Source organism: Pelmatolapia mariae, linkage group LG18, assembly GCF_036321145.2.
Source record: "Pelmatolapia mariae isolate MD_Pm_ZW linkage group LG18, Pm_UMD_F_2, whole genome shotgun sequence".
NCBI lineage: Eukaryota > Metazoa > Chordata > Actinopteri > Cichliformes > Cichlidae > Pelmatolapia > Pelmatolapia mariae.
The window spans coordinates 22,801,543-22,813,072 of NC_086243.1; the positions used below are offsets into that span (position 1 = coordinate 22,801,543).

General features: G+C 38.5%; 2 protein-coding genes across 2 annotated transcripts; one reads left to right on the forward strand and one right to left on the reverse strand.

Moving 5' to 3' along the window:
- The first annotated feature begins 4,446 nt into the window (after positions 1 to 4,446).
- LOC134617513 (apolipoprotein D-like) lies at positions 4,447 to 5,636 on the forward strand. The gene is made up of 4 exons (XM_063462777.1): positions 4,447 to 4,569; positions 4,701 to 4,822; positions 5,224 to 5,309; positions 5,395 to 5,636. The coding sequence occupies exons 1-4, from the start codon at positions 4,450 to 4,452 to the stop codon at positions 5,634 to 5,636; spliced, it is 570 nt and encodes a 189-aa protein (XP_063318847.1). The 5' UTR covers positions 4,447 to 4,449.
- A 1,152-nt stretch (positions 5,637 to 6,788) lies between these two features.
- LOC134617533 (apolipoprotein D-like) lies at positions 6,789 to 8,437 on the reverse strand. Its single transcript, XM_063462809.1, has 4 exons — positions 8,318 to 8,437; positions 8,079 to 8,200; positions 7,124 to 7,212; positions 6,789 to 7,030 (listed from the first exon to the last, which is right to left on the reverse strand). Exons 1-4 carry the CDS (start codon positions 8,435 to 8,437, stop codon positions 6,789 to 6,791), a joined length of 573 nt encoding a protein of 190 aa, XP_063318879.1.
- Between the last annotated feature and the right edge of the window lie 3,093 nt (positions 8,438 to 11,530).

The following is an 11,530-nucleotide window of genomic DNA, read 5'->3' on the forward strand; positions in this document are numbered from 1 at the left end:
GACTTTGTTTTTAAGTTTGGCAACACATCAACATGACTGGTCATTTTTGGTCTAACAGAAAGAGTATTCTTTGAGAGGGGACAATATAGTGAGGGCACACAAAACTGAAATCATTTTCTTTGCTTTAATTGACTGAGTTTGTCTAATAGAGAACAATTATATGGTGTGACATTCACATTCGGGGAAGACTAAAACACTGTCAGCCTCCAGGAGAGTTTGGTGTGGGATCTATCTCATGCCTCAGGGCCCTGCATTCAGAGCCTTTGTATGCTTTGACTTCACTCTTCTAGTCTGAAAATCAGTTGAATGATAGAAAACAACCACAAAGAAACACAAATTCAGTTCTGTATACGTGTGACCGAATACGACTGTGGTTGAGTGGGTTGTGGATTAATCAGAGTTTTAATGGCAGCTCAGTCCAAAACCTCGAGCAACAGAAGAACAAACCACAACAAAATCTGTCAGACACACCAAATATTCATTTGCTGTCTGTTCTGCTGCGGTAAATTGTCTGTTATCATTATTGTGTCCGACACTTTTTCTCTATCATTAATTTCATGAAATAATTAGAATACGGTCACAGAACATGATCTCAAATCTTCCTGAACAATAATTTAAAAATGAAAGTGGCTGCTTCCCGTTGCCGTCGGCTAAAACGATTAAGAAATCTGCATGTTTCTTCATGTTAATGAAAATTAAAACAGGCTCGTCATTTCAGGGATTTAATTGGCCTTAAAAAGACTTTTCTCCTTTTTTTAGTGTCATGAAGCAGATTCCTTTCATGAAATGACTGATTCACGGCTAAATTAAATTAAACACAAACACCTCAGAGCCAAGTGATAAGAAACTTAATATGTGATATAAGAAAAATAGCAAAGCACCCTTATTTTTATGTATTTATTCAAATGAAAAACAGGATTTTACCAGCACTTATGGTTATTTTGCCTCTATGCATTTATTAAACAAATGTGTTGTTCACTGCAATCGACACTCCAGAATTGGAGGAATTTGTCTTTGTTATGTTGAAGTGAAATTGTGGAGCTGTAAAGCCTATATATCATAATGTTTTGTGTTTCAAATAGTGAACAAATTAGAAATATGTAGCCTGTTGTTATTCAGATTCCTGTCAATAAAGAAGCTGGAGACATAACAGCTGATGACCTGTGGAGATGAAGTGGGATTAATTAACTGTGCACTGCTTCCCACTTCTATTCAAATATGGAAAACCTAAATCATCAAATGTTAATTTTTCCTTTTTTCTGATATACTTTATGTGCAGTGTTGGCATGTTTGAAAACAACTTATTTGAGACTGGGGAGTGTTTGGTTAAGCTTTTACAGTATGTGGTGAGTCTTTAACATATCAAACATGGCTGAGATGATGATGATAATGATGATGATGAGTTCCACTCTCTGCCAAAACACAAACTAACACAGGTTTACAGGTTATACAGAAAAAAACATCACAGGATCGAGCTTAACTAAACTTTTTTGAGTAAAGATAAGGTAAATCAGTTAAACTGTGTTTCTTTTATTACTTTATGGAAGAATATCATCGTGTTTTGTAGTGCATTAATCCACCAGTTTTATAACATTTCCAGAAAACTAGAAAAGATGAGCCCCAGTTTGCTCTGACTTTGGAGAATAATTTCTTAACTCTTGTGTAAAATACTCTAATATTCACCTCCCTCTCAGGTCTGACTGTCATGACAGTAGATGTTAATAACACAGGTGACTTTATTCTTAATAATCAGGTCAAATATCCTCCAGGACAAGAACATCTTAAACGTGCCTGCTGGCATTAGCACTTAGCTGAGAGAACCCCTGTGCCGAGCATCACCAGCTTTTGGACTCTTGTCTCTGGTTGGATTGCAAAGAATAAAAGTCTCACAGTTTGATATTTCAGTGGCAAACAATTTAAATGAACAGCTTTGAATCAAAGGGCAGCTCTGCTGTAAAATGCTTCGGACGGCGGTTTGCAAAACACTTTCTCCAGAAGGTGATGTGATGCAATTTTTCTGTCTGAAATGAGACTTGGATTATCTTGAAACAACAGTTTTATTTTCTACCAGACCAATCACAAAGCAGACTGTAGATAAAAGTAATAATTAATCATTTAATATTCCAAAATGAGCGCAGCAATTTATCACGATACACTGCTGTTTTCAATCATTCTTCTGCTCCATGTAATGATCTCTAAATTTTAAATGTTTTTAATTAGTTTTTCAAGCCCTGCTGCTCCCCGTCTGATTCTTTTATGTAAATCCCTTTTATGACAAACACGCAAAAACTACGTCACCCTCAACCCACTTCCTGTCTGAGTGCATTTCAAGGCACTCAAAGCCCTTTGTTAAAGAGATGAAAAGTGAGTCCAGAAGCAGAGAGAGCTGCAGTGGGAGCAAAGCGTCCAGAAAAGCGGGGACACCTGAGCTCAGGTCGTCTTTTTCACACACCTGTGTGTGCTTGGCGAGAGGAGATGCAGTAAGCACCGACCTCATGCTGCACTTTTGTCTGAAGGTGGAAAGACTGACGCTGGCTGCAAAATCTGTTTGATGTAGGATGAGGACACAGACACTCTTCATCTTACACTTCATCTCAGGTTCCCTGAAAATAGCCTTTTTAGAGTCTGGGTCATTTCATTTTTCAGTATGATGATATGTGTTTTATAACATCCCAGAGAATCTCCGTCAGATGTAGTTCAGTAGATGAAACAAACGTCTGTCTGGACAGAGCCACTCTATCACTAAACCTTTAGCTCCGCTTTAAGGGTGTAAATAAATTTGAGTTACTGGTTCTTTTCATACAAGTCTTCATTGTGTTTCCTCTCCTTGTTGCATGCTCCCACACTCGGTCTTCTCATTTATGACCTTTCGAGCTGTTGCTGGTCCATGCCTTTGTCTGCCACCCTCATAATAATACATATACTGTATTTTGAGCAGTGACTGTGCCCCCCAGTCTCCTGTGTCTCGTTCCTCTTTCCTGTGAAACATTTGCAGTTGTGCAGGGCTGCAGTTAGCAAGTATGACTTCCTGGATATCAGTTTTCTCTTTTTCTTTTCATTTTTTTTGTTTTTTAGTGCCAGGCAGCCTGTTTCCTCCTCAACTGGAGAAGTTTATCATCAGTTTTCTGTCAGAAGCAATAATTTCACCGACATGATCTTTTCCATACCAAAACACAGGGTTGTGCCTCTTTTTGTCTGGATTTAATTAAAGTGAAAATTAAAACAGCTAAAAGTCCAACTTTCTTTGTGTCACAGTCGCTGGGCCATTGACACACTTTTGGCTTCATCACTGTTTTGTCTTGAGTTTGTTTCTTAGTTGCTGTGTTTAGTTTTTTGTTCCCGTTGCTGCTATGTTTATTGTTTATAATATTCCTTCTTTCAGTTTACCTTGCCTCCTTGGTGTTCCCCATGTATTGTCAAGACTCAGTCAAGGATGTTCCCCTGTTTAGTTACTTCCTGTTTTATTTTTGTAGCCTTGGTCTCGTGCTTTTTCTATTTAATTTTACTTTCCTGTGTCTCATTATCCCTGATTTGTTCCCGTTGTGTCTGCCACCTGTTTGCCCCGTGTGTCACCCTGTGTCAGGGATCCTTTGTTCCCTACCTCCTAGCTCCCCCAGGTTTATTCCTTCGACTTGTATAAAAGCTTGTTTTCTTTTGATGCCTACCTGTGAGTCAGCATTTGGGGTCCTTTCCTCCATTACTAAATATGCATGAACTTTCATGCAGGTTAGTGTCTTTAAAGTGCCTCACAGATCAGGAAGGCAGAAAAATATGAAAAATATATATATTGGAGGAACTTCAAAATAAAACCATGTTAAGTAAAATCAAGTTTAAAATAACGGCTCAGTTTAAAGTCCAGCCTTGTGCTGTCTCTGTTTCTGTAAAATGTGCAGGAAATTAGGTGTTATGATCACATTTTGGGGAATCAATTTTTTTAAATATTTATAGGTGCAAATAAGCAGCTGCTAACTTATCATTTTTTGAGTGTAACTTCAGTAATTTTGATGTTCATCTTCATATTTGTTGTCTGTCTTTCAGGAAAAAATAAATGTGAAGGAGGGAGCAGTGATCCAAGAGATCCAACAAACACAGCGATGTGATTACATGACCAACCTGTTACTGTTTGAACAGAGTATTTATTTGAACAGGTGCCAGCTCTCACACTGGCCCCCTATCATGACACAGAGGTGGGACCCATGATCGATAATGAAGTGATGCAAGCATTTGAATCTTTAAAAGAACCTCAGAGGCTGAGTTCTGCAGCTGATTACCTGCAAATAAACAGTCAGTGGCAGTGATTCTTTATGTTTCTTCTCTACATTTATTCATTCTTTTCACATCTCTGGCTCTTTCTGTCGCTAACTGACACTCACATCATGTTTTGTTCAGTGAACTCCAGCGTGAACTCTTGCTGTTTGTTTTTTATTCTCTGCAGGTTGAGGTGAGAAGATGAAGCCTGCACAGGTGTTTGCATTGACTCTACTGTCTGTTGTTGCGATCGGCGCTCAGGTCTTGAGGTTGGGCAAATGTCCCCAGCCTGCTGTTCAGGCCAACTTTGACGCCAACAGGGTGAACACTAAATTTTTTCCTCTTCTACCGTTTTATGTTGTGGGACATACAGCTGATATCTATACACCTGCTTTTCCTACAAACACAAAATATTAATTATGGGCTCTCTGAATCTCGTGCTTCCTCTGCAGTACATTGGAAAATGGTATGAAATCCATAAGTTGCCCACAAGCTTCCAGAAAGGCCAGTGTGCCACTGCTAACTACACCCTGCTGAGTCCTGGAGTCATCGAGGTCCTGAACACTGAGCTTCTGTGAGCAGCTAAAATATTTCCGTTTAGATTTGACATTTTGAAAATGTTTTAATTTTTAAGAAAACTTCTGCATAAACTCAGAAGTACACATGGTCCTTGACATAATTGTAATAATCGGAGGACTTTTTATTCTTCACACCACCGCTTCATTCTACTAAAAACAGCATTACCGTACAACCGCTTGCTTCTGCTTTTTAAATCCTCGTTCTAGACGTTTTTGCTTCAGATGTTTTCAACGTCCCTGAACAAAACTCATGCCTCATGAACACGCAGGGTCACTGGCTGAACCTTTGTACTGTTCCAGAATTATACAAAGAGAGCATTTTGTAGGAAAAAATATATATAATTGAAGGAAAGTACACGAGTAGAATTAATTTCTATTTCATGTTTCATTTTATTAGCGATAATGGAACCGTTAACGCCATCGTCGGCTCTGCCAAAGTCAAGGACCCCGCTGAGCCTTCCAAGCTTGAGGTCTCCTTCAACAGTAAGTTGTCATAAATGACTTTCAAGTTCAGTCATGACAGATTCAAGTGAGCCACATATCCCTGCTGTTTTCACCTCTCCTGCAGACTCTCCTCCCGGCCCCTACTGGGTTCTGTCCACCGACTACGACGGTCACTCTCTGGTCTACGGCTGCACCGACTACGGCCTGTTCCGTGTGGAGCTGTCCTGGATCCTGAGCAGGAAGCCTACCCTCTCTAAGGATACCCTCGAGAAGCTCCAAGGCATACTGTACTCTGTCGGCGTCAGCGTGGAAAACATGGTCCCCACCAACCAGGACGAGACTTACTGCAGCCCGGTGAACCAGTGAACCAGTTAATGTACGCTCCTACTTCAGCCCACAGGACTTTGAGGCAGGGGACACAATGATTACATGCAAAGACAATGCAACAATAAAGCTGTGTAAAGAAATTTCATGTTGTCCATTTTGACATTGCAAACACAAACTGCACCTTTTAAAATCTAAAACTAGGATTTAAATTCCAACAATGCCCAGAAGATAAAAGTCCCAATTTCTCTTTCACCTTCAGCACTTTTCTTTTCAACTTTACTTACTGCTGATGGGGTTAGACTCCTTCTTAAAAGCATGTTTTTAGCCTTCTTCCTTTCACTGGTTAATTTCAGAGTTGCAAAGTTAGCTGTCAGTCACATGACGTGTTTTTTGTCTTTTTTCCTAATCCAACTTAATGATACACTTTATTTTTATTGCCACTTAAAAAACAAAGTGCTCCATGAAGGAAAACAGACTTTAAAAAAGAAAAAGAAAAAGAAAAGCCCAATTTCATCTCCATTAAGCTACAGTGAAGGCAAAGAGGCTGAGGATGAAACCTAACAAATGAGCAGCTCCAGTTAAAAGATTTAGACATAAAAAAGCAAAAACCTATTCTATGGAACAAGGTGAAGGAAACTAAAAAAAGAGAGAAAAGTCATTTAAAGCCCAGTTTTAAATACTTCATTAATAATGTGTAAGAATTCCACCCTGACCACCACTTAAAATCCTTTTTATCCCTTTTTTTCATTCTTGATGTGTTTCACCGACTCCACCCAGCTCACAGGCACAAATGTACCCCAGTTTGATCCCAGCTTCACTAAAGCACAACTTTAAAAATAGAAAATTACCTTAAATGAATGTATCTATTAAGTGAAATAAAGTTACCCCAAATAAAGTTAATTCAGTCTAATGCAGCTGTCCTTAAAGATGTGTGTTGGTTCAGTTGTGTGTCAGTGTCAGCAGCTGTATATTGAGACAGTAAACAAAAGGAATGCAGTGAGAATGGTCCACTTTTATTGGTGCAACAATATAAATATTGACCAAAGAGTTAAAGCAGACATTATATTAGCAATTATTATTAATTAATCTTGTATTATATCTGACAGTAGGCCCAATTTTTTTATTTTTTTATTTTATTTTTTTTTGCATTGACCTCTCATGGAGACATTCAGTGATAACCACAGCACATGTTTACTCGTGCATGACTCTGCAGTAATCTCTATCCTGATTGGTGTCAAGCAGATTCTCCACACTGGCTCCAAAAGAGGACAGGATGCTCTGCAGCTCCTCCAGGGTCTCCTTAGGAAGGGTGGGATTTCTGCTCAGGATCCAGATGAACTCCCCATGTAACGATTCCATTTCAGTACAGCTGTAGACCAGGGCGAAGTTGTCGTAGTCGGTGGACAGAACCCAGTATGGGGAAGGGGGAGTGTCTGGAGGTGAGTGCAAAGGGATTTTTGTACAATTCAGCTCTCCAGTTTAAAATGTTTAATATGTGTGTAAAAACAAAAAACAAGGGTTCATACTCTCAAAGAAGGTGACCAGCAGCTTGGCAGGCTCAGATGAACTTGCGGCCTTGGCAGTGCCGTTGATGCTGTCAATGGTGCCGTCAGGACTTAAGCAGATAAACAGTTAAAAGTTATTTTAAAAAGAAAAATACTTTTTATGTTCAGACTGTTCAGAGTCAAAGCAACTTATTTACTCTTTCAAAGTACTTTTCATTTTATTTAGTATTATTTGTTTGTAAATGTAAAATTCAAGTTCTTCTTAAAGGAAATGTTGGTGAGTTGTAGTCAGCAGGTGATTTGTCATTTCCTTAAAGGGTGGGCTGGTAGTCAGAGAACACCACAGCCATTAACAATCAGACTAGCCTGGGTTTTTTTTTCTTTATTAAGTTAACTTATGTAGTGCTTTTCACAGACATGAAAGTCACAAAGCACTGCACAACAATTAAAACACAATATCAAGAGAGAACCATGTTAAAACAGAACTGAAAAAAAGTGTCAGCAGAAGGCTCGATTAAACACAACTGACTCCACAGAGTCATTTAAACTGAGCTGGAGTGGTAAACTTTTATGGATTGGATTCAGGATGAATCCTTCTTCTCTATAGACTTATTCATTTACTGGTTATACATTATGGTAAAACCTAAACTGTGTCTCATCTAAAATATTTTTCAGATGCAGTCTGAGGTTTGAGGAATTAACCATTTATTGTAAATGATATTTTAAATCTAAGAAGAGACTGAAGAGCAGGACTGAGAGGACACGGTTCCAATGACAAATCTGCTCTTCCAGCACCACAGACAGCACCATGGATATATCCATATCTATATCTTTTACATGTATTCCAGAGAAATGGTGCAGGACAAAGACTCTGACTTGTACAAACATTATTCGGATAACGGATCAGTGAGCAAAGGAGAGCAGACTAACAGCCTCAGCTCTGTGCCTGAGTACTCTCAGGCACTGAAGTACTCACAGCAGCTCCTTGTTGAGGACACCAACGACTCCTGGGCTTTGCAGGCTGTAGGTGGCAGTGCTGCACTGGCCCTTCTGGAAGCTGTTTGACAGTCTCTGGATCTCATGCCATTTACCAAGATACTGTAGAGGAAGTTGAATTGGTTTTGTTTGTGAGGCAGATGTGCACACTGGACATTCCAGTTTACCTTAATGAAGATAAATTAAAATACAACTCAGAGTGAGGAGTTTGGTATTCACCCTTGCAGCATCAAATTTCTCCTGAACGGCAGGCACGGGGCATCTTCCTGGTTTTATAGACTGAGCACCGGCTGCCACAATGGACAGCAAAGTGAGGGAAATCACCTGGATGGCATTCATTTTTCTCCACAACCTGTAAAGAACAAAAAAAAAAGTTTGTCAGCTTTTAAAGATAAAGCATAAAGAACAGGGGGTACATGCGGGTGTTACTCACTTGCCTGTTTTACTGGGTAGTAGTGACGCTCTGTGTTTTCATTCAATGTTTATACACCTGTCGGTGATCAGCCCCGCCTTCCCATTAGCATGTGAGGTTATTTTGAGGAAGCAGGTATGAGATGCTCAACATCTGGTCCCATTCTCATCTACTCCAGAATTGGGGCCTCAGACAGAAAGAGATTAGTTTCGTGTGAAAGTTAGATAAGTATGCAGAACTTGACTGTTGAATAACATTTAAAGAAAAATATAGTGGGAACCAAAGGTGATTATGTATAATATAAGATGGCTTCCTTTGCTTGTGTGTGCCCCATCTAGAGGAGATAAGGACTCCAAAGGATTGTCTGAAAACAGCAGGTGCTCTTACTGATTAATCATAACTTAATGATAAAAAGTCATCATTCATCATTATTATATAATACAAAACCTTTTTTCAATGCAATAAAAACCAAAATATTCATAAATACATCTTAACTGCTAAAACATTTTCAGAGATAATTCAATTTGTGAACAGAATTCTTTGGAGCAGTGGCTTCCCCAAGTGAGTAGGAGCGATCCACTGAGGTACAAGTACATAACTTATAAGGATTTATCCTGATGATCTCTTTAACATTTACTGCCCACAGTTTATAGCAGAAGAAGCCCACAAATATGTTGCTGGCAGTGATATATCAGCTGATACATAGGTATCGATATTTATAATGACTAATAAATGAAAAACTGAAAAAGTAAAGAAGAGACAGGAGAAACACCCTTCAGCCATGTTAGGAATGTCAGTGTTGCAAAGTTGGTCCACCAGAGGGCACTGTGCAAGTTTCCTGCTTTTGAAATTCCACAAACTACAAAAATCAGCTGATCTGACCAGAGTCTGGTAGAGCATTATGGGTAATCCATGACTTGTGGTATAATTGCATGTGACAAATTTTATGGAAATCGTTTTATGTTTAGGATCTCTGAAAGAAATAAAAATGCCCAATATATCGAATTGTTAAATATTGGTGTTGGTTTCAGTCTTAAAAATCTGTTATTTGTCAGGTTCTATTAACACAATACCACGAATCGGTTTTCTTTTTTTATTAAATCTGCCGATTTTTTTAACTTCATCTAATTTGTCATTGCAGAACAACACAGTTTTCTAGTGTACATGTGAAGAGACCTATTTTTGCGGATAGCCTTGACACAACATACCTGATGTGTCACACACAAAACTAACTCTAACCTCCAGATATGCTAAAATAATTGAAACCTTTTTCATGTTTCCTCCAGTCAGACACACAACAATATCTTTTTTGGATTCAGTGTTTAAGTTAAAATGTATAAAATCAGCACATCTTCACAGTTTTTGTTCAGGAACTCCAACACAAACTGTTATTTCAGGGAATCTTGATCCTGAAGAATCCTACTATCCATTATCTCACAGTAATCAAGACCTAAACAAGATTTCCACCAGCCACAAAAGACGTAATGCTTCCAACTTAGAGGGATTACGGCTTCGGTACAGTCGTCATTTGGTGTGGAGAAGAAGACAGGAAATGCAGGTGATCCGGACACCAGATTGTTGCTGTAATTAGAAGATGGATGGTGTCTGTACTGACCCAGTGAATTTATAGCCAGACCCGTTTCTTGAGGTTAAACCTGCTCTGATCCCTTTGCCTCACTGTGACTCCATAATACTGGGTGCAAGCAACTTGGACAGAAATCCCTTATAAAAAGCTTACCCCCAGGAGATTCCTAAATTAGCGGTTTAGATGTCCTAATGCTTTGTTCTCTTAATTCTTAAGTACTTTATTAATGCTGTTGTTTTTATTTTAAAAAAAAAAACTAGTTGTCTCCCAAATCACTGCTTAAACACACAAGAAATATGCTGACCCAATTTAAAAAAAAACATAGGAATACTAAATAATGTTACTTCAGCTGGTTCATCTGATACTCTTAGTTTAGTGTATTTTATCACCTAAAATGATGTATAAAACAATATGTTGCATTTTTCTTATTTTTAAAATATTTTATTGAATCTAATTGTATTTATATGGTGCTTTTAAAAAAACTACAGGGTTTGACAAAGTGCTGTACAAAGCAGCAAAACAATAAAAAACAAATAAAACAAATAAAAAAAAACAAGTAGTAAATCATAATCCAGTGGGTTTAACACACACCTGCAGAGGACCCAGGTCTACGAGACAGGCAACACAAATACAATACAAATACAACACAAATACTATGACTGAGGTCATTGTCTGGAGACATTTTTTCATTGAAAAAATTAAACATTTTTATCCTATTCATGCTTTAATGTCCTTTAGACACGCCAGTATTTGTTCACCTCAATTATTTTTATGAGTGAGTAAATGTGGGTGTCATCTGCATAAAAACGATGGGCTAGTCCATGTTATAGTATTTAAAGCAGATAAAAAAGTTTAAAGACAGCCCTGAGAACTCTGGCTAACCCTGAAAGAAAGGTGTGATACACCCAGGACAGGTTCACGAGTCTATTGCAGAGCTCAGATAACGATACTCAGATAATTATGCATGCTCACATTTACACCTACGGTTAATTTAGAATAACCAGCTGATGTAACACGCATATCTTTGGACTGTAGGAGATAGCTAGAGTACCCACAGGGTTATCCCAGTGCCCACACAGGCACCGGGAGAACACACAAACTCCACAGAGGAAGTGTTATATGCAGTTTGAGTGTTATACTGATTAGTACTGCTGCTGTGGAGTGACACAGAACCACTGACGTAAATAAAACTGGGTGCCATCTTTTGCCCACGGCTGAGATTATTGGTCACACCTATGGTAGGATGAAGTAAATTCTCTGGAAGAAACCTTCCTTTACAAGGAAAATGAAGAATTGTCACATGTTAAACTGATGTTTAATCACTTAAATTGTATTTTTAAAAAACTTGTAATGCAGTTACAATCAGGCTTTATAGTGCAGTGCAATCATTGCTGAGAAGCACTTACACTGATGATGTGACCTCTGCAGTATTGCA